At 36.2% G+C, this 22,552-nt stretch overlaps 1 protein-coding gene across 1 annotated transcript in view; it reads right to left on the reverse strand.

Moving 5' to 3' along the window:
- Window positions 1-1,181: 1,181 nt before the first annotated feature.
- DSG3 (desmoglein 3) overlaps window positions 1,182-22,552 on the reverse strand; it is a 27,088-nt gene continuing 5,717 nt past the window's right edge. Inside the window, exons 2-16 of the mRNA XM_025038674.1 lie at window positions 20,427-20,462; window positions 19,784-19,906; window positions 18,720-18,875; window positions 18,113-18,257; window positions 17,316-17,482; window positions 16,343-16,471; window positions 15,945-16,130; window positions 13,043-13,314; window positions 12,261-12,400; window positions 10,975-11,202; window positions 9,087-9,332; window positions 5,315-5,454; window positions 4,937-5,000; window positions 3,345-3,610; window positions 1,182-2,128 (exon numbers count right to left, since the gene is read on the reverse strand). Coding sequence (XP_024894442.1) covers window positions 1,511-2,128; window positions 3,345-3,610; window positions 4,937-5,000; window positions 5,315-5,454; window positions 9,087-9,332; window positions 10,975-11,202; window positions 12,261-12,400; window positions 13,043-13,314; window positions 15,945-16,130; window positions 16,343-16,471; window positions 17,316-17,482; window positions 18,113-18,257; window positions 18,720-18,875; window positions 19,784-19,906; window positions 20,427-20,462 — 2,916 coding nt within the window. The 3' untranslated portion in view covers window positions 1,182-1,510. The remainder of the gene's footprint in view (window positions 2,129-3,344; window positions 3,611-4,936; window positions 5,001-5,314; window positions 5,455-9,086; window positions 9,333-10,974; window positions 11,203-12,260; window positions 12,401-13,042; window positions 13,315-15,944; window positions 16,131-16,342; window positions 16,472-17,315; window positions 17,483-18,112; window positions 18,258-18,719; window positions 18,876-19,783; window positions 19,907-20,426; window positions 20,463-22,552) is intronic.

Consider the following 22,552-nt stretch of genomic DNA (forward strand, 5'->3'; position numbering starts at 1 on the left):
AAGTTCCCTTCTCCTTAGACAACACTGCAGGCCTGGTTGCGGCAGCAGTCCTGTCTTGCAAGAACTGTCTGCCTATGCTTCTCGGGCTGTCCTAGCACATGCCTTCCTGGTAGTTATGGCATTTGAGAGAGGAGGGATGAATGCTAGACGTTTAGACATTTAGGGGGTCTCTTTCCTTCCAGGTATCCTCAGGACTGCGCCCTTCTGTGTTAAAACGCAAACACTTTGTTACTTTACATTCCATCTGGAAAAAACAAATACGTCTTGAATATAGAAAAAAAAAAAAGGAGAATTTATATACAGTTAGAGCTAATGACCATGGGAAGACTCAGCCAAGACAGTAATGTTAGTGAGGATGCAGGGTGCTCTCTATGGGTTTAAAGGCTGAAGATCTTGAATGACCAGAAATGAGCTGAGGAACTGCATCACTGTCATGGTAACAGGCATAAAATAATATATTCTAAACCTTCACTGACCTAACATTGTTACCCTCAAGAATTAAATTGCTGTAGCTGTTTAATTTAAAAAGAGCCAGGCTTAAAAAAGTAGAGGTTACTGATCATCTCTTTTCAGGTCCTATTTGACCCGAAATGCTGTTTATAATACATATTCACAAATTTCACCTGTTATTCTAATCAGAGGCCCTTTTGCTTGTGACAAAAGCCATGTTTTGTATTCCCACAAAGATGAACATCATTACATGCCATAGGTAAGTTATATCTACCCACTGACATGAAAAAAAAATAAGGAGCATTTTAAACTATTAACACAGGATTTGTTACTGAGAAGCTGTAGGAAAGAATTCAGTGTAAAATATTTTCTTTGGATAGATGATTTCAAGGTGATTAAAGAAACATGAAATGTTATTTACACCATACTAAACTTTCCTGAATGTTCTGTGATATTTCTATTTCAAAATTGTCTTGTGAGAATATGAGAAATATATATGTAGCAAGTTTAATGCATAAGCCAATAGCCCTTAGCTTGAGCAAAAGACACACTTAAGGTCTCCCAGCACCAAGAAGATGGAAAAAACTTAACTGTGACTAGTTCCTTTTTTCCAAGTAGCTCAAAACGCTTTAGCAAAGACCTCATGACTCTTACATCATTATTAATAATATATGAAAAGGTGACAGAGACAAGAACTGGAACTCTTGACTCCAGTGCTTAACCTACTATAAGTACATCGTGTTTTAAAGTGATAAACACCTTTCATTGGCACCGCAAAAATAGAAGTTTAAAATTTTTAAGAAATTTTCCTACTGAATACGGTAAGATAGTTTGAAAAACATAATTTACTACAACTTGAATAGTATTGGAGAATTAAGAGTGACAACATATTCACTTTGGGGGTATGAACTAGATAATTTTAACTGTAATTATGATCAGTTCATGAGAGTAGCAAAGTATGGGTCAAATTAGACCAATACTGTGAAATTTGATATGTTATACTGGATAATTTGGTCCAAATATCTGTATTCAGCCAGCATGTTATTTCAGTTCATTGTGGTCATATCAGACGGGAACAAGGATCTTCTGTACAGATCATTTTATGTGACCCTCGTAGCTCCGTTGGACCATGTAGGTTGCCAGAACCATTGGAAATGGGACAAAATGCTCTTTCTGTCACTATCACATTTTGTGTGAGAAGTGGATCAAAGGCTGCAGTGGAAGGTTGCACGAGGGAACCAGAAGCTGAGTAAGTCTCTGTTACCAAATAGCTACCCTGCTGCAAAGGGTCAGGGATGGGAATGGCTGGTTGGAGGACAGAACCGGAAGCAGACAAAGCAGTAGCTCCTTGACTACCTGGCAAAGTCTGGCACCTAGCAGATTCTGACTGCTGGATTTCTATTGAATGGCTACAGAATTCAGCACCAGAACCACCGTTTTTGGTGAGTGTCTGAGATTGTTTAGCTTTGTCATCACACTCGAGGCTTATCTCTGCAAGTTTTTTAAATTTGGGGCCGAGCGAGTCCAAGAAGCTCTCATCCAGCTCATCGGCAATAAAACTGCAACAACCCAGAGAACCCACAGGAGAACCAGGGGCGCCCAGTCCTTCGTTGTCATAGATCAACAAGCAGTCGTTTGCTTCCTGGCCATCGTCTTCCTCTGCACAGGCAAATGCTTTCTAAAGGTGGAAGAAAATAGAAAAAATGAATCTTAAAAGTGACTCAATTGAAGAAAATAATACCGTTCATAGAACTCAAGGTTTGATCATGAATTTGTAAATTAGGTAATCCATAGACATAAAGGCATATTCTTTGCATCAACAACCTTGTTACAGAAATTATTTGGAGAATAGTGTAATTGACATTCCATCAAAATTGAGTCTAGCCTAGGCTTATATTTTAACTCTTGATTTTGAGGGAGCTTACATGGATTTAGGTCTACAAAACAAATGTGTACGAAGCCTGGAGGTTACTCCTTGGGCCAAGTATGAGGGTCCCTGTGTGTGCTTGTGTTAATGCATGTCTTTCTTTGTGTTTGGGGCAGGGGACAGGCATCCCACTGTGCACTGTCTGAGACATCTGTCACCCACATTGGGGCCTTTGCCTAGAATCTGCAGCTCTTGTGGGAGCCTGGCTCATAACTAGAGCCTACATCATCTTGGAATATCCCAAGAATCCTCATCCCAAACAAGCCTTCCTGGCCAGTCTCTCCTCAAACACAGCGTCAGGCTTCATCTGCTCATGCATGGGCCAGATCCTGGCACTTACCAATTCTGATACCAAAACTATATGTGAGGTTTGTTCTAATGATGCACCAGCCAGGAGGGGAGAAACCTGCCCCACAAAGTCCTCTCTGTTCTTGCATCCTTGTCCCTCTTTGGTTCTACGCTTCCTGACACTTCATCTGATCTTTGATCACATCCCTTTCTCCCCTTTTTATTTTTGGGTCATTGATTCAATGGTTCTTTAACCTTTATGGACATGAAATGTGAAGAATACTATAACCCTTTCTCAGAAAAATATATGCACATGTGTTTCAACATCCTTCATGGTATAGGCAATACAAAATATACTGCTTTGTATTCCTAAAGTAGATGCTGCTGATCCTGAAATGCAAAAGTTTTTGCTGTCTGTTGTTATCCCACTTGGAGGCACGAGATGCCACTTGCTACATTCTCTCACTTTGTGTTTATTTACCCATTCTTCCTTTTTACCAGTAGCCCAATTTGGACAGGCATCATAGATGATCTGTATTATTTTGGCAGAGAACTCCTATTTTTTTCTTACGTTTTAAGCAAGCTGTAAAAAGTAAACTGCAAAACTGAAATATAGTCAAGTAAAAAGGTCTCTAGTGTAAATAAGATAACAAAGCCACAAAGTTTTCCACCAAACTACCTGAGAAAAGTAGGTGTCCAAGAAATTCATGTTTATTGCCCCTTCACTATAGTCCTTATGGGTTCCTCCGGTGGAATGCCTTGTTCTCATTGTTCCAGACTGTACTGTAGAACAGAAGCCAAGTCCAGTGGTTGCTCCAAATCCTGCAGCTGCTCCAGATGCTGCAGCTCCTCCAGATGCTGCAGCTGCTCCAAGCTTGGTGGTCAGTTCAATTCCCGAAGCTCCTTCCACTGCCATTCCTCTGGCACATGTGTTTGTGCACACATCTAACGACAGGGGAGAAAATTCTGTAACAACTCATGCTGTGATTTTTCTTTTTTACTGTTCTCTGATATCCTTGAGCAGTTACCAAGTAAAGGACATAAGTGGAAGAAAATACAGTTTTATAACTGGATGTGATAAGAACACCCCACAGTCTCTTATGTGAGAGTAACAGATGATGTGAGGGTGAAACAGAGGATATTAGCAGATGAAATACATCTGAAAACATACTAATTAAAAAATATACAAAGTAAATTGATTTTCAGTGATAATGTCCATAAATGGAAAAGTAAAGAGAATATTCGGCACAGCCATTAGAAAGCTTCTAGTGCAATGCTTGCTTGTTTTCAGGAAAAAAGAAATCGTAATTAAGCTGTAGTACTGGCTCAGTATGAAAACCAAAGAGGAAATACATGCGATGTGATCATGCAAATTACCAGATGCTAATTTTGTATCTTGGTGCCTAATGAAAATTTAATGAGTTATGACTGTTCAGCTTGTTACCTTTACATACACTTTCATGGAAAGTTATTTTTTTTCTAGAGCATTCTGAATATAGTTTTTGCTATGTAAATATAATGGGAGAAGCAGGTGAGGATTGGGGTAGCTGATAAAGGCAGACAGTTACATTTTCAGAAACACCTCATACAGATTATGCAGGCTGGATATTTCAAAACAACCTATTGCTAAGTACAGAATTAAGAAAAAATTAATATTAGGCATTAGGTTTTATTGTTCCTCTAGTTTATGCCTTACTTGTGGCATTGAGATAGCATGAATAAAATAGTCATTTGGTAAACTGAAGAAAGAAATAATTTCACCTAAATGACAACGTAAGCGGTATTGTCCCATAATAAGAATTGGTAATTAAACTCATAAAAGATACTGTTAGTTCTGGGGAAGGAAGAAGGGCAACAAGATCAAGGATGTGAACGTATGAGGCTTTAACTGCAAATATTACCAGTGTTAAGGTGGTGGGTACAGTGTTTGTTACATTTTCCTATAGGTGTGAAATCTTTTCTAATTAAAATATTAGTAACTGAGAGATATACTTCAGTTTACTACAGTTTGAAAAAAGTATAACAAATCTTTAGATATTAAAAACAGTGACATCAAGGGGCAAATGAACTTATTGAAGCCAGAGGTAGATCATAGGATTGACTAATATACTAACAGACCATTGCATTAAAACTCTATTTCAGTAGTATCATCTCCCAGCATGTACACATCTATGTAAATTATTAAGAAAATAATTTAGAGCACTTTTTGTTTTTTAATATTTCTTATTTAACTCACTATTGCTTTCAAAAATAAATTCGATGTTCCCTTACCAGAATTTTCCACGAAATCAGCTCCACTGGAAGTTATAAGTGGCGCACAAATATTTGTGATTTCCTGCAAACCCTGTTCAAAAATAAATGCATTAAATAAGGAACCAGATTTCATGGAAATATAGGTGAAATGTGCCCTTTGCAAATGGTGACATTACAAGAAATCCAAATTCTTGCAGGAGTAACCATTTTTATTATTTGACATCTGAAGAACTAAGATCTTAAAAGGCCCCATTCATTTCAACACTGGCTCAAAAGGGTCCTTGAGGATCAAGGAGTCTCTCATTTTTATGTCCCATTACCCCTTTTCCTATCTGAATATAAATAGAATCTTGCTCTATCTAATCAAAATAAATGTTTTACAGACTGGATCCTCACCTTGTCTTCAGGTTGGGCTCCTTCAATTCCCCACTGATGCATTGTTCCTTCTGAACCGTCAGAAACTGGGATAAATCCACCTGCCACTCCTCCCGCAGGACCTGTCCCGCAGTCACAAGTTAGCAGCAGAAGGGGGGCCACTAGTATAAAAGAAAACATCAAAACATTTGAATTACTCAAAAATGATTGACATGACAATTGTCAGAAACGTTACAAGAAAACACATTTTTAATACTTATGGAAAACCTAATGGAAAGCAAAATTAGTTTCTACAAAATAAATTTTGGTGGATTAAGCATACTGAAATTTCATATGATTATGAAGCTGAAGGAGACCGATCGGATCATCCTTGTGATGTAAATGGTCTTAAAATAAGCACAGTTTGATGAATGATAAAGGTGGTTGTTTAGTTCCTCGATCCTTTTTTTTATATATATTTTTTATATTCATTGCATTTATTTGTACATGTTGAGGCTATGTCTGTTACGTCAGGTGAAAACACATCTGGATGGTCAAGATTTTAGGTGGGCATGGTAATGTTTTAGTAATCTGGTCTTTAAGACTCTCTTAGTAAACAACAATTAACCAGCAAACTCCCTCAGCAAATAGAGTGATAATCTAATATCGGTGTACTCTTAATTGTAATTTAAGAATCCCTAGCGTAGAGGGGCTTTCCAGACAAGGTAATAATCATTCTTTCAGTGCCTATCAGGCACCTCTTGGCAATAAAGATTAATATCATTCTCATGCAAATGAAAAAAAGTTCTTCCTACGTTAAGTAGTCAGTGACTCCACTCTCCCTCCTCCGACCTGCCAAGGCCACTGAAACTATTTGAACTCTGTTCACTTAGAGACAGCTTAGTGCCTAGTGAGTGATTTAAGATCACAGCCTCTGGAGTCAGATTTCCAGGGTTGGAATTTTGGCTCCACCACTCACCAGTGGGGCGTTATGTCATCTTTTCTTGCCTTCATTAACTCATCCAAAGAATGGGAGAATAAAGAGTATCTACATCATAGATTGTTGTGAGGATTAAATGAATTAGTATAGGTAAAGGACAGTAGTTAGCACTGAAATTTGCTAGTATTGTTTGGATGGGCTACATCAGTTAAGCAAATTAGGTCAATCATATATACATATACATTTCATATACATATGAAAATGAAAAAAATTAGGCCAAGTATATAAATAGGTTGGATGTAATTAATATATTTTCTCAAAATTGAATATAATGTGCATGTAAATGAAACTTCTAAAGGCTTTCTATTTATTGTCATTCTCAACTGTATGACTTTATTACATGTGTAGGAAAGATTGAATACTGTGAATTGACAAAATGGTTTTGAAGGGTGATGAATGTTTACTTGTATGGTTGGTATTTTCAGGTGGGCAGAATAGTCTTTTAGAAATCTTTTTAGCACTATATGTGCTATATGTATTTGGTTTTTACATATGTATCCAGAGAAAGTTTTTCAAAGCATATTTCTACAGACTGAAAAATGTATGTTCTGTACAAAATTCAAAACATGATATTTTGCAAGTGATAGGATCACATGAAGCAAATGTGATTGTGAGAATAATAGTATGTTTTCTCTGACTGCCATCCTGAGCCACAAGCCCTAAGGTACAATGGCCTGCAGGACATAGCCACGCCCCAAAGTTTAGCATTTCAAAATCAAACTCATCATTGCCACCCTGTATATCTGCGCTTCTTCTCATATTTTCAATTTCATTCCGTGGTTTCAGCAACAACTGAATTAAATGGTTCATTTGAACTTCTTATCCACTCCTTCCATCCGTTAGTCTCCAAGTCCTCTCCATGTACCCTTGTAATGCCTCGCACACCTAACCTTTCCTTTCTAGCTTCATGTCCATGACTCTGAATCTGGCCTCCACCATCTCTTCTGAACTAATACAATAACCTCCTAAGTCTTTTTTCCCTCCTAACTTTCAGTTCACTGCTGCCAGTGTTACCTTTCTAAAATACAAATATGATCATGCTAGTCTTTTTTTCAAATACTTTCAGCCACTCTCCTTCCTCAGAGCTTAAAGTATAAGCACCATAGCATGTGTATGTAAGTCCTTTCAAATTTGTCCCAAAGCACTCTCTAGTTTCATCTTCTTTGTCCCAAACAATTAGCCTCCCAAGGCTGTGTGATTCCTAAAACATGCTACGCCTTTTTTGGCTTTGGCTCCTGCTATCCTTCTTTGCAAGCGCTTTTCCTTCTTTTTGTACTTACTGTATCCTACTCATTTCCCAAGACTCCAATTGGTGATTTCCCTAGTCTGCAAAGCTTCCACAATATTTTTTTGTATTCACTTCTATTATAGCTTTATCATGGCATATTTTTTTTCCTCTATAGTTAGACATGCATAAATCTGTGGACTGCACGAAAATCAGAATTAAGTTCCTGTTTCAGCTGGAAAGCTAGCATCAAGACTAATAATATATACTTGAAAAACCTTTTGTCGAAATTGACTAATATGATATTGAAAAACTGAAAACGTGGATGTCAATTTCAGCTGTTAAACAAAATGATGCACCATAACGTCTAATAGTAAACACTTTTTGGGAAAGAGGAAGAATATATGACATGTGTAGGAGGAGGAGGCCACTAGATGTATGTATAGCAATTTACTTCTTTTTAAAAAAAGAGATCTGAGAAAATATGGCAAATATTAATATCTGTTAAGTCTGAGTGATAGTTATATATTATATGGTTATATGTATGCAAATAATAATACCTGTGAATTCTGAATTATGGTTATATTTGTGCCTGTCATGTAATTTTCTGTACTTCTTTGAGGTTTAAAAATATTTCATAAATTAAAATTTAAATGAATGGCTTGAAGTGGATTTGATCACCATGAAAAATCATTTTAATTTTAAAAGTCTATGGTTTTATAATAATTTAAAGAAGTGATTGTGAATTTATCAAGGATTTCTCTTATTTATACAAGAGTTTGCCACCAAGTTCTTTTAAAAAGAGACCTGTTACATTCAAAATACTATTTGATTCACAAGATTTTGATTTAAATGCAACTTTTTAGAAATCTTTTGAATGAAATAAATTTTACTCTTATTGAAAAATAATACATGTGTGTAGTTTCCCTAAATGTGTTCAGTAAGCTTAATCATATTAAGTGTGAAAGCGTTAAACGGTGTGTATATTCAGATGGTTAAGCTATTTTGAGGAAGTTCTGGATTAAGCAATAACATTGCAGAGCCTACGATATATTACTGTGCATTGTAAAGCTCAAAGCCTATGATATCTTATATATTTTCCCTAAACCCATTTGGCCAAGGTTCTCTTTTTATTTCAGAATCTCCTGAGACTTGAATATGGAGAAGACAGTCTAGAAAGTGTCACACTCATGGATAAAGACATTATTTTGACCATGAATATTACTGGCAGTATATAGAGTGTGTTTATGCTTTATTTTTCCCTTTTGATTCTCTTGTGCTGTTTTCTAAATGTCTAATATTTATGACTTGCTATGTGTTATGCTTATGTCTAACATTTATGATTATATGTTATGACTAACATAAATAACCTGTTTTGTTTTATTGCGAATATAGGTGGTCAGCAAGTGACATGTTAACTTTAAACATTTCAGATTCTTCCTGAAAATGCCATTTCTCCCCAGTTTTGCCTATAAAATGTTCAGGGAACGTTTTTTTCTACATTTCAGAAATACACTGCCCGTGCAGAGTAAAGCCCTTTGCAAACGCTGCCATCTGTGAAAAACAGAAAGAAGCTTTGGCATACTCACACAGCAATAGCAAAAGACCAAGGAGTATCAGGCCGATGGCAGCAGGCCCCAGCCTCACAGATGACTGCTCTGTGAAACGGTTGGGGTTTGTGGGGGTACAGGTGTCCCTGTAGTCGCACTGACAGACCGTGAGAGTCAAACTCTCCGGTGTCTCGCACAGCCGCTCTTCGCTGTCTTTAAGTATGAGGGAGACTTTGTACTCTCCAGGAGATACCTGCTGCTGGGCTGTTAGGAGTGCAGAGGTGGCTGTAGAGAAACAATCATGCAAATCAACAGTAGGATAGGCGTCTTGTGCTCTTAAAACTACTTATTTTTATTAACAGAACCAGAGTGACCATAGACATCACTGTTACAAATAGCGATGCAAGTATTAGGGTGAGATTTGAGCAGTTATGAGGGCTATAAGGGATTCATTTGGGTAAATTGGACTGTATTTCCTTCTTGCCCTTTTATCCGCCCCAAATGGGCCCAATATTCTCCCCTGTGAAAACTCAGTCCTATCCTAAATTTCCTCGCAAAGAGGAGGGGAGGAAAGCATCATTTAAATCCCAGGCATTCCTCTTCTGGGACTTAACCACTCTCCTGTATGTCTGCACCAACCCCTGGACTCTTGTGTGGCCCTCTGAATGTATCCCTTTTGCCTAACTCCATGTTTTTGTCCCTGGCTTACCAAGACTGAGTTTCTGCTTTGGTTGCTGCTACCTCAACTACTCCTGTCAGTCTTGATCTCATGAGCTTAATGCTGGTTATAGGATTCCCTATGGTAAAGGCCTTGTTGTCTGTCTGACTCATGAGCATTAATCATTCTCCATTCTTCATTGTTATGTTCCTTTGTAAGTGGGCTCCAGCAGCAGCTCTCGGTTGCTGCAGGGAGGTGCTACTTGAATCATTCCTACTCTGCCATGCCCTTGACATTATGTCTGGTCCACCCAGTCCAATCACGATTGTCTTGCCCAGCCTCGCCCGAGCAGGTGTGTCTAATGCCAGGTCCTGCCTCTCTCTGATGTTTCTTTTGCAGCCTTTTCATTGATCTTGTGTCTGGTAAGCGCATTTGGAGCCAAATGAATAATTTGGAGCTAGATGCTTTCACCATGCTCAGTATGGCCCCAGGAAAAAGGCCACAGAGAACAAGATCCTTTTGGTGACTTTAGCAATGTTGGAAACCCATGACTGAGGCATCACAGAGCACATTTATAAAAAAAGCAAGACTGGTTCAGACAAAAGAGAAAACAAAATAATTAGAGAAAAGTGAGTTTATTTACAAAGCTTAACGACCACTATAAAATTTAGAATGGGAGAAGATACTTAATAAATCTAATGGCTGTTTCTATAAGGCTCCTGAAAAACATGAGATATGTAAAATTAGCATGATAAAGGGTCAGATAAATGAAAGGATGAACTAGCTCTTTCCCACTGACTAATGGCTTTACAAATTTCAATATCCCATGCCCTCAAGATTCCTGACTAGTGACAGACTAAGTGGTACTTCCAATGAGCAGGCTAAGCCTTCCAGTAGTCCTTTATTTCTGTTAAGAAGAGTTTATGTATTTAGAAATCTAAACAGCTTTGCCATAAAATAGATGCCTGACTTTAATCTTTTGTTGATGTCCTCTGGAGGTAGAAATAATATATTAAAAACATAAAAATATAAAAATTGGAGTCCACAGGAAAAACATAAATTATTGAATAGTGCTAACATTATATCATATCATTTCTTTCCTCTTCTGAAGAGAGAAGACATTCATGAGGTTAAGACTGCATCTTCATTGCAAAGAATTTTTTCAATTGCCCTTGGAAAGGATTTGCTCTCAGATGAGCTCTCTTAGCTTTCTGGAAATACAAAGAAGCAGCAACTTTCATTTATGGTTGCAACTTTACTATTACTCACCATTGAGTGTTGTGATACTCCACACAGCTGGCAATTTTTGAGGTTGCTCCTCCAGTGAAAATGTGTAGGGGCCAGTGTATTTATCATTGTCCTGTACTCTAGCTGAGACGACCACAGAAGGCAATGAGCTGCAAATTACTTCCTTTTCGAGGACAGTCGTTGGACAATTTTCATTAAAACCAGGAACTTTAACATATACGGTGCCTGTAGATGTTTTACCTGTGTTTTCTGTAAGAATAACATTTAGCGTTAAAGAAATATACAGAACAAGTTGTCCAAAAAATTAACTTTTTAAATGTCTCTCAGCCATGTTAGTATATCTTCTCATGAGAGAGTATGTTTGTTATTCTTACAAGAAAAATATCCTCTGATTTCCACATCTTGTAAAAAGCAAATTTAACTTTATTAACTTGGCCGATGTCTCTAATTCATAGCACTGGCTATTAATTTAATATGCTTAGAATTGAGATCTATCAGGTGTTGAATTTGCTGACTATAAATAAAATCAACATAAAAATCATGTTTTCTTAAATGCCCAGCACTGTGTGAAAGATTTTTGCTTCTATAGCTAGAGCCAAAGTATATGGAATAAGCAATGATTTATTTTTGTTACCCAAGATATAAAAGTTTATTTAAGAACAATTTAAATATGTTAACAAGCAAAAACAATAAAATCAATTTTTTCAATGGTAGGATTGAGTCATTTCTCTTTTTTTCCTTTCATGCTTTTTTGCTGTTTTCTCTAGATAATATGATTTTTGGTGTTTATTCTTTTGTTTTATTTTTATGTTTGTTTATTGCCTTGAACATAAATTAATTTTATACTTGGAGAAACATACACACTCAATTAGTATTTTTAAAACATCCCAGAATATTTTCTTGTTCAATAATGTATGCACACGAGGTCTCTATAGATAACTCATTTTTTAAGTAACTCACAAAGGCACCTCACATTTGAGATAAGCTTACTTGATAGGCTTTTGGTGTCAATCTTTATTCATCCTTCTCAAACCCAGAAATTCCAATGAGTCTAAAAATTTCTGTCCCAACCACAGCAAACCACGGGGACAGAACACAGAATTCACTGGTGCTACAAACGCCACTGAGATGGAGTAATCAGTCTTCTCCTAGATTTAGCTGCCTCAGACTTGAGACCCAAGGCCCCTGAGATAATTAACTTTATCTAGTGACAAAAGTAATTTGTTAAGTAATGGTAATCATCTATTCATAAGGAAATGCCATTTGGAGTAAAATTTCTCTATAAATGATTGAAATATTTTTCTTACCATCTATGGCCAGGACCTCAGCTGTGATTGTCTTGTTAACTATAATAGTAGAATCCCGATCCATGTTTTTGACAAATCTGATTTGAGCAGTTTTGGAATCAATAATTAGCAAACCACCATCATTACGTCCCATGACATATCTGTTGTATAATAGAAAAAAATAATAGATTTTTTTTTCAAATATGGAATGATTATCTATTTAATGAAAATGACTCATTTTAAATTTAATATAAGACATTGAAATATGCTTTTTTAAAAATGCAGCATAAAATTAACATGTTAGCATGGACAAGCAGTATTTTATCATTCTTAAGTATGTATTAGCGCGGTTTTTCAATTTTGTGCTCTGTGTAATAAAATAACTGTGTCCTTGCTCTTAATACTACAGCAACCACTTTGCATGGTGCTTTTAGGGTTTAGGTATGTATGTCTCTGTATGTACTGTTCTATCTTACTGCACCATGGTTTTCTGATGAACTTCTAACTCTTTAAGACTCAAGTTGAAAGTTTCCAGGAACTTTTTCCTGATCTCTTTGGACAGGCTAAAGCATTTTTCTTTTAGTTTCCACTTTAAGTTTATGTTATCTTCGCTCATAGTACAGTATCTTCTAATGATTTAGCTACGTATCTCTTTTTGAGTTATCCAGTTCCTTGAGTTGGCTACTGTTGTATCTCTTTGTGTTATTGGCATATAGTAGTTTAGATTTTAGATATTATTTTGTAATAATTCATAGCTTAAAATAACATCAAGGAATAATAAGATGTTATTAAAATAGTCTTACCTGACATTTGAGGCAGCTTTGCCAGTGTCTTCATCAATAGCTTGATATGTTCCCAGGATGTAATTGACTAATTTTTTACTACTTATGCCTTTCTCGACAGTAAATGTCTTGGAAGCAGGACGGAATGCAATTCCTTCTTGCACATTTATAACTTGAATAGTGACAGGGGTCGAATGGACTCGATATTGAGAGATAACTGACTGGTGAAATTCAGCTTTGTTTTTGACAGCAATACTAAATTGCACACTTTGTAGTTGTTCATAATCTAGAGCCTAGAGTAAAAATAAAATTAGAAGAAAAGAAGTGTTACAATAATATGATCTGGTAAATCCAGAAGAGGAAAAGAGAACTCTATGTTACAGGCTATAAATGAATCCTTTTATTTCTATAAATAGAAACAGAAATAGCATAATAGTTTCAGAAATCATTGTAATGTTGAGATAGAGAAACCTTTAGAATTCTTAACTCATAAGACCTCAGTTTGGTAACTGATAGCTTACAAAGCAGGGTACTTCTTTGTAGACTAGCAAAATACTATTATAGTTTCTGTAGGCTGTGTGGTGGCAGTGGTAAGAATTCCAAATTTGCTATGGTAGCATGTGTTTGAATCCTGGTCCTGCTACTCAATATCTGTATGACTCAGGGCACAATATTTAATATCTCTGATCCTCAACTTTCCAATTTTGGAAAAAAAAAAACAAAAACCCTTACCTCATCAGATTGTTGTGAGGACTGAACAAATTAAGACCCATAATACATTCTTATAAATGGCAGCTCTGGCCATTCATGGAATAGTCATTGAACTCATGTGCATTGTCTTTTCTGACTTTAAAAATTCCTAGGTGGCAAACAAAGGCAAACTATCTTGCCTCGGTTGGCAAAGATGCCTTTGAAAAACAGTGAGTGGATGGCCCATCAATTTTTTGTAGAACTATTTTCAGATGGTCTTACAGGGGAACTATTTGTTCGTCCTCTGAGGTGGCCCAAACCAAGGCCTGAGGAATCCCAGGATAGCCTTTTCTATTCACTGTTAAATTTTTGGAGGGTGATGAGATAAGAAAATGCTCCTTTTGGTTACACTTGTATATCACTGAAAATACTTAAAGTGGGAGATCTAGATTTGAGTTTTAGCTTTGCAGTGACTGGTTCTGTGGGCTCAAGCATTTCCTAGTGTAGAGAAAGAGGAAGATATGTAAACAGGTAATTATAATACAAGGGGCAAGTGACAACAGAGATTACAGAGTCTATGCGTGAAAGCAAGTGAATACTTTTTGAAAGTGTTAGGAAAGGTTGCTGAGAGGTTTTCATGTGAGCTGAGCGTTTAAGGATGAGAAGGAGTTACGCAGGCAGAGGTGAAAACAGGTGCCAGTGCCCAGAGTTACCGAAGGTGGTAGGGAACGGGCTGGCTGCAGGTGATGAGAGACCTTGTATACAGTTCTGGGAGGGCGAACCTCGTCTTAAGGTCCAGCAGGCGGTCAACAACCCTGGCTGCCTAGTAGAGTCTCCTGAGGAGCCTTTAAGAACCTCTGCTGGAGCTTCTCACAGACCAACTGAACCAATAGTTCTCATACTCCCACTAGCTAGGAAAAGTCATAAGTGATTCAGATAGGCAGTCATGGTTGAGGGCTACTTTTATAGCCAGTGGAGAACAAGGGAAGGTTTTAAAGGAGAGAGTAACTGGTCCAAATTGGTTTTAAGAAAAACATGCTAGTGGACTGATGACAGTAGGAAAACAAAGGGACATAAAAACAAGGTAGGGACACCTACCAGGGGGGTCACAGTCATGCAGTGGGAAGGAGGCAAGACCAGGCTAGAAGACAGGCCATAAGAAGGAAGAGCAGGGACAGATTTTAAGGGCAATTTCTAGGGCAGAATTTGATGACTGACTGTATGTCGTGAGGAAATGCCATGATTAAAGGATAAGGCCCAGGTTTCTAATTTGGGAGACTGGATGACGCTAATACAGGAGATAGACTATCTCTCATTCTCAGTTACTACTGAAAGTTTATGACGAAACCCCTGTAACTTAGCATAGCTGTAGCCTACTTCCTGAAAAGCAGAGTAATAAGAACTGCTTTCACGACTTGCAGCGATCCAGGATTCCAGCAATCTCCTTGTTAAGGGAACATTACAGGTCTGTTACTCTACTAGACTCAAGGAATTAAAAAAACAAGTTCCCATGTAGTCTAATGTCCTGTGTCAAGGTATGTACCAAAATAGTGGTTATTTTTTCTAGTGTATACAATATCCAGGAAGAAATATCCTTACATTATTCCTGTTGTTCTTGTTGTTGGTTGTGGTGGTCACACGTGCATACGTGCGTGCTTGCGTGTGTGTGTGTATGTGTGTATGTGTGTGAGTGTTGTCTCCTGAGCCAAACATGTTTAGTGGAAGTTTTACTTAATTATTTATTCTTCGTCTTGCAGATTTATTTATACTTTCTCATTTTCTAGAAAAAGTTACCTTTTTCCTCCCTTGATAACTGTTACTAATCCATTTAAAACAAGTTGACAAATTCATAAGCCACAGTTCCATGTATTTGTATCTCTTCCTAACTTCAGTTGTAGATAGTGAATGAGTAAGTCAAGAAATGTGTTTTACTTTCTTGTGCTTAAAGCAGGCACATCTATAAATATATGTTTATTGGTATTTTTGTGTTTAATACAGAATATATTTCCTTGAAAGGAAATAAATCACCATGTTAAAAAAAAGACTGTCCTTAGGTCACGGGGCTATGTGTGTGTGTGTGTTTACAAATTCTGTTTACTTTTATGCACTTTCTAAGTTTTTTTTTTTCTTTAAAGACGTGATATTATTATTAAATGCATAAAGTTTATTTGTAGAAATGATAGTTTTGGCCAATATAGAATATTTTTGCCAATGAAGGAAAATTAGACCTTACCTTAACTACCTTCAGGATGCCTTCATTAGTTCTGGAATCAGTTTGGATTTCAAACCAATTTCCTTCATTTCCAGAGGTAAAAAAATATACTGCAAGCCAATTATCTGTGAACTCTTCATCCAAATCTATTACTTGAAATCGAAGCAACTCAGAACTTAAAGTATTTTCCTCAATACGTGTTGAATACTAAAAGGGAGAGAAGCAGAATTTCAGACTCAATGTTAGGTTTTATCTAAAGGGATTACATTTCTTCTGAATAGTATTAATCATTAATTCTCAAATTATGTATTGCCTCTTTGCCAGTTACCTTGTTGCAAGCAGGCAGATACTGAATTAAGATGGCAAAGTATATCATAGAACATATGTAAAAACTATTCTTCAAGGAGCGAAAGTCGTACCTGGGACTCTTTGAACATTGGGAAGTTATCATTGACATCTTTCACTTTAATACTGCTCTCACATTGAGCTGATAGTCCTTCTCCATCTCTGTCTGCACCACTCACAATCAGACGGTAGTTGCTAACTTGCTAAATTTGGAGTAAAGAAAGAAAAACATTTAATCTCTAGTGCAAAGAATATGAATGCCAACTACTTGCTGTGGGTCAGGAGATAAAAACATTCAAGTTCATGGTTTATTGGATCATGTGCACTGTTCTCTGTTCATCATAGAGAAGGTATGTGGGGCTCTGGATGTTTGGGTAGAAGTCTTTAAGGGGCTAGAACAGATTTTCTCTTTTGTGAGCTTCTTAGGGCAAGAAAGTAGTACACTTAGAGCAAGAATGGGTAATGATGATAATGGGATGCTTATCTCAGGGAAGCTCACTTAGAGAGTTTTCCTGTCAGTCTATTCAGAAAATCATTTGTATAAAAGTAATACAAAGTATGATGGGTTGGGGTATGGTGATGTAGTGGCAGGATAATGAGAAAGAGAGAAGGAGATTCTTTAGTGTTCTAGAAGCAGGGGCAAAATTAAAAGAAGTCAGGAGAAAAAGTGATATCAGAGAAGGCTTAATTCCAGGTAGAAATGTCTCTCTTCATTTAAGAAATTTCATTTTCCTCCATTTGAGGAATTAGTCACAGTTAGGTCTTTGACAGTGTGTGCCAATGACTCCTTTCACTCTCTTACTTTAACTCTCACTGGTATACTGATGGTTGTTTGTTTAGGGTGCAACTGATTGCGTGGGTCTCAGGTACAAATCCCACCCCGCTGGAATCACACTGAAATGCAAACAATTTCCCTAGGTTGCCCAGCTGAGTACTGAGAACCTCTTTTTCTTTCTCCTTTCATTCTCGGGTAAAATGGAGACCCCTCTCTTGGCTTTCTTAAGTCAAATCCTTTACTATTAAATGCTCCGAAGGGCCTTGCTTTACCTCTCGATCAAGAGAACTGGTTAAAGTACGGACTTCCCCAGTGTGTCGGCTTAGGAGGAACATGGGCATGCCTGCAGGTTCCTGAGAGACGATTTTGAATGCAATTTTAGAGTTCATATGGTTTGGTTCATCTGCATCCGTAGCATTTAGTATCATCACCAGCGAGTCTAGGAATACAGAAGTTCATTAAAGAATATGTAAGAATTGATATTATGTCCACATTAAATATTCAACACAATGTCAAATGGATCTTTGTTCTTTAAGACCTTAAAACTATCTGTATGTTTAAAAAATATTTCATGTCACTTGCAATATCTCTTAGTGTCTCTCCTAAAATCCTTCAGTTTTCTTTAAGCCTTGGCTGTGTTTGGGTTAAGAGTATTTTCTGTCTTTATTTCTTCCCTTGAATAATGGCTTTATGATTCTCCTTTTTCCTCGAATTATCCAAGTAACATGAGTGTGCATCTGTCCCTTATAATCTAGAAGAGGCCTGCTCATGCATCCAGGCTACCTGAGGCCTTTAGCTTTGTGACTGCTGGGTACTCATGTAACGTGTATGTATAGAACAAGAAACTATCGACCTGATGACAGGGCCACAACCTAGAAATACAATGGCAGTGAATAATTAGCTCAATTACAAATATTAGAAAGTAGATTCAGGTTATTTTAATGAGTTTTTTCTGGAAAACTGATGAAACTAAGAGAGTAAATTAGCTTTTAAAAATGATGTACTATAATGATACTTGTATTTGAAAATTTTAAAAATTAGAAGTGATAGCTACTGTAAAAAAACTTACTTGAAGGACTATTTTCTTCAATTTCACCCATAAATATACTTTGTGAAAATACTGGAGGGTTGTCATTGATATCTAAAATTTTGACCGTTAGTATAAGTGGTTTCTCTACATCTCGTCCTTGGGCATTTAAAGCTCGACATGTAATCTAGAAAAAAAGGGAAAATGTTAATCATCACTCTACAAACTTAATTTGCATACTATTAAAACTTGTAGAAATAAGTCCTGTACTGGTCTGCATAGAACTTTAGTGCAAAGAAGAAAAATATTTCCCCAAAGAAGAGACAAAGTGGGAAACAATGCCCACTCTGGGCAAACCCATTGGGCAAGTTGCCCCTTTCTCCAGGCTGATACTGTCACATGGCAGGGTGAAGCTCTTGGCAAGCTGAATGCTGGAGTTTAGTGCTCACACATGCACCTCCTGGTGTATGCCTTCAGGGACACAACCATAAATGGAGGCTCTTTGTAGAGGGACTAATATTGTTATCTGTTGGCAGATTGATTTATGCACTGATCTCTCCTCTAAATTAATCAGTACATAAATATCACCTTCTAAAGCCACGGTGCATGAGGGGAAGAAGGGTACCCAACGTTGAAGACACAAACTTACCTGGAAGCTTGGGGTTTCCTCACGATCCACTATGGCTGTTATGTTAATTTCTCCAGTATTTCTGTCAACAGCAAAGATTCCAAAAGGGGGCTGATCAATTCCTATTCCAGAAATATGGTAGGTAATTTTCTGAGTTGCTTGGAAATCTGAAGTAATCTGCAGCCAAAAATACCCCAAATGTTTAAATGATCATTACTTAGGCCTTTGTCTTCCCCTCCTCTCCTCCACCTCTATAGTTTTAAGTCATCTGTTCACTTTTTTCACTCTGACACTGTGCTGTTTACTTTTTACCTTGATAGATACTAGAAATATGAAATAAATTCCAGTTATTGCTTCTGTTGACCAGCATGGACCAATATACATTAATCATTTTGGCTTTAGAATATTTGCTCAGACTGTGGCCACCATGGTGATATTAACAAAGTTGAGAAAAAGTCAAAGACACATAATATTGGCAAGGGTACTTCTGAATGCTTCCTTTCTTAACAGATAACATTAAAAAGAATGACATTTATTTTAGTTTAAATAAGGAGAGCTAGAGAGAAAAATAGGAGAGGGATTATATAGTAAGTGTTAAAAATATGTATTAAAATGAATTATTTTTATAATTTTTAAGCTTTTTGATGTGGAAAATTTCAAATTATACATAAAGTTAGAATAGTATAATGAACCTGGTATATTTCATCACTTAGCTTTAATAATTGTGCATATATAGTTAATCTAATATTGACTCCCAATCATTTTCCTAATTGTCTTATCCATATATATATTTTTCTATTTGTTACATTCTGGATCTGAAAAGGCTTATCGATTGAAAATGGTCCATATGTCTCTTTATTTTTTATTACTCCAGGGCCATAGTTCTGTCATCTTTCTTTATCTTTCTGTTATCATTGTTGTCATTGTTACTATTATTATTGTTTTTATGTTGCTGAAGATATCAGGTTATTTGTTCTGTGGACTCCCCAGCCTGCATTTTGCTAATTAGAATTGCTCAATTATTTTAATTTACATTTAATACCTTTATTCTAAAAACTTACATTACCTCTGCTCATATGACTTACTGTGGCAATTGGATTTCTCTTTGAGTTGTCTTCTCCTTCTCTGCAGGGTTTTGCAAATTTCACCCATTCACGTTTATATCTCCTTTTGGCTTGTTGTACTGCTGTCCCATTTTCTCCATTTGTCTTATGTAAAAAGGAATTCCATTTTAATAAGCACATTGTTGGACATTTTTGCTTTGAATATCGGCGATATACATCTACATCGAGAAACCCCTATGTTTTATAATCTCTGAGACTGTTAGATGTCTAATTTGTTCTACCTCACATTTTGTTAAACAAAGAAGAAACATTAAATAAATAAAATAGTTATAAGCTGTATGATTTTTAATATAGCATTTCATCATATTTTAAATTTTTTTTATGTTTTCTAAAATATCTAACTATTCTGGGCACATAGGACCTATTTAATTAAAATCTGTTGATTTGTTTTAGATAAGAAGAAACAATGTCTGAAATAAAATATATTAATAACATTTATATATTACCGGTATTTAAATATTATTGGGTTGCTAAAATTTTAATTTATTTTCACAATGAAATTATTAAATAATTTAAAACATTAAATCTTTATTTTTCCTGAACACAATTTTAATTTTTTAATGAAACTGTTATTTTAATTGCAAAAAACTTTTTCATACTTTACCTCTATTCTCAATTCTCCATGAACCAGTAGGACCACCTGTAGACATTTAAATAAAGTCAAATTAAATGTAAATTCTTCAAATAGGTATGTAATAACATAAGATAATAATCCTGATTTTTACATTCTGCTGTTCATGCTATAATTCATTTCTATTTCAAAAAAGTAGATTTGGAAAAGCAGTATTCAAAAGTAAAATCTTCCTAGGCAAAAGAAAATGCTCTCAATATAAAACACTTCTTTCAGTTCTTTAATCTGACTGCAGAACTTTAAAGATATACAGAAGAATCTATTGGATTTTGAAAAACTCTTCCTAACAGATGGTTGCAGCAACCAGACGTTTCTTACCGTGGCTTTTCTATAAACAATTCCCAGGAGCTATGGAAGCTCTTGCTTTGGGAAACAATGTCAGGCATCATTGTGATAAGCTTCAGAACGTTCTATAGGAGATTATTAAAAACCATAGCCTACCTACCTGACTTGTACAAAGACAATCTTGTATTAGTTAGCTGCAGGGTAAGACATTTTCTTAGTTGTTCAAGAATGAAGATAATGAAATGGAACTAGTCTGGTTTATAGAATGGAACATAAAAGATGGGGATATGCTATTCCAGTCACAAGTGGTGTTTGCTGTGGGACTCAGATCTCTTCACTTCTGTCTTATTCAATTTAAATATTGAGCTTAATTTTCTTACTCATCTGAAAAAGTTAAATGAGGATAAAATGAAGTCAGGCAGGCTAGGGTCTTTACTTTTTCAAGAGCATATAGGTCCTTCATCTGTGTCATTTTCCATCTTGTTTTCTACCTGGAATGCATTCTTCTTTCCCCTTTACCCACTTCAATATTACTTGTCCCTAAGATCAATTCCAGTTCCAACAATGTCAATGAAACCGTCTTTACTGATGTTTCCTTTTCTGAGCACGTACAATACATATTTTGAACCATGCAATTTAGCCCATAATGGTTTACCATGATTTATTATTTCTTATTGTTTTATGTGCTTTATGGTGTCAAGCTAAGAGAATTATACACTTTCCAAATCAATGCTTCTGTATTATTATTATTATTATTTTATTATTATTATTTTGCCACCCTTACAGTATCTGTTCCTCAGCAGGTGTTTCCCAACTATTTGCTCATCCACTGATTACCTGATCTGAAGAAAATCTGGATTGTGGAAAATAAAGCAGAAGAAAAAGATTAGAGTAATAATAGTAGTTAGCGTTTATTGTGATTTTTGTGCCTGTTGCTGTTCATAGAGCTTTATATTTATTATCTCATTTAATACTTACAGCAGCCATCTGAAGGAGCTTCTATTTTTATGGATAAAGAAAGGGAGACATGAGAGAGTACTATGTCCTAGGTAACAGCCCTAGTAGGGCCAGAATTTGAATCTCGACAGCCTGACTCTAAAGTGTGTACATCTCCACTACATTAGATTCTAACCAAAGTTGGCATGAATAAATAGAAAAAAAAAACAAAAAACAAAAAACAAAAAAACTAGTGGTAGAGAGAAAGTTTTACAATAGTCAATCTAAATTTTTTTCCTGGCAAAGCCTGAGGTTACTCTTGAAACAATGAAGATTTATTACATTGTTTATTTTGGAAGATTATAATAAAGAAGCAAGTCCAAGTCTGAACCAAAGGAGTAACTATATCAGACATAGGATGCCAGGAGCTTTTCATTCTAAAAATTTCATTGAAATCTTTACTTCAAAGGGCATGTGTTCAAATTGTCATGAAAAAGAACCAGTACATATGGTTATAACAGGTCTCAAAATGATTTCATAGCTTTCCTGTTCTTTATTAAACACTGTCATGAGTTACATGGAGAGAGACCAGAGCAATGCAGTAACTGCACTACTCCTTTCTCAAGGGAGGGATGGGCCAGGCGGGCTCCCTTTTACAGGAAAAGCAAAAAGAGTCATCCAGAAAATATGAGTCGTGTTTGTACTAGCCCCACAGAGAATGATTCTTCTAATGGACATTAAAGCACAATTTCTGTTTTCCTGGGAAGCAAAGGAAGGACAAACCCTAAACTAGGGAGAATGAATATTGTAGACAGCTGTTTCTTGTTTGTTCAATCTTTTCTTAGAGTGAGAGTCCTCAGAGAAGCTATTCAGTCTAA

The sequence above is a fragment of the Pteropus alecto genome, unplaced genomic scaffold, assembly GCF_000325575.1.
Source record: "Pteropus alecto unplaced genomic scaffold, ASM32557v1 scaffold146, whole genome shotgun sequence".
Classification (NCBI taxonomy): Eukaryota; Metazoa; Chordata; class Mammalia; order Chiroptera; family Pteropodidae; genus Pteropus; species Pteropus alecto.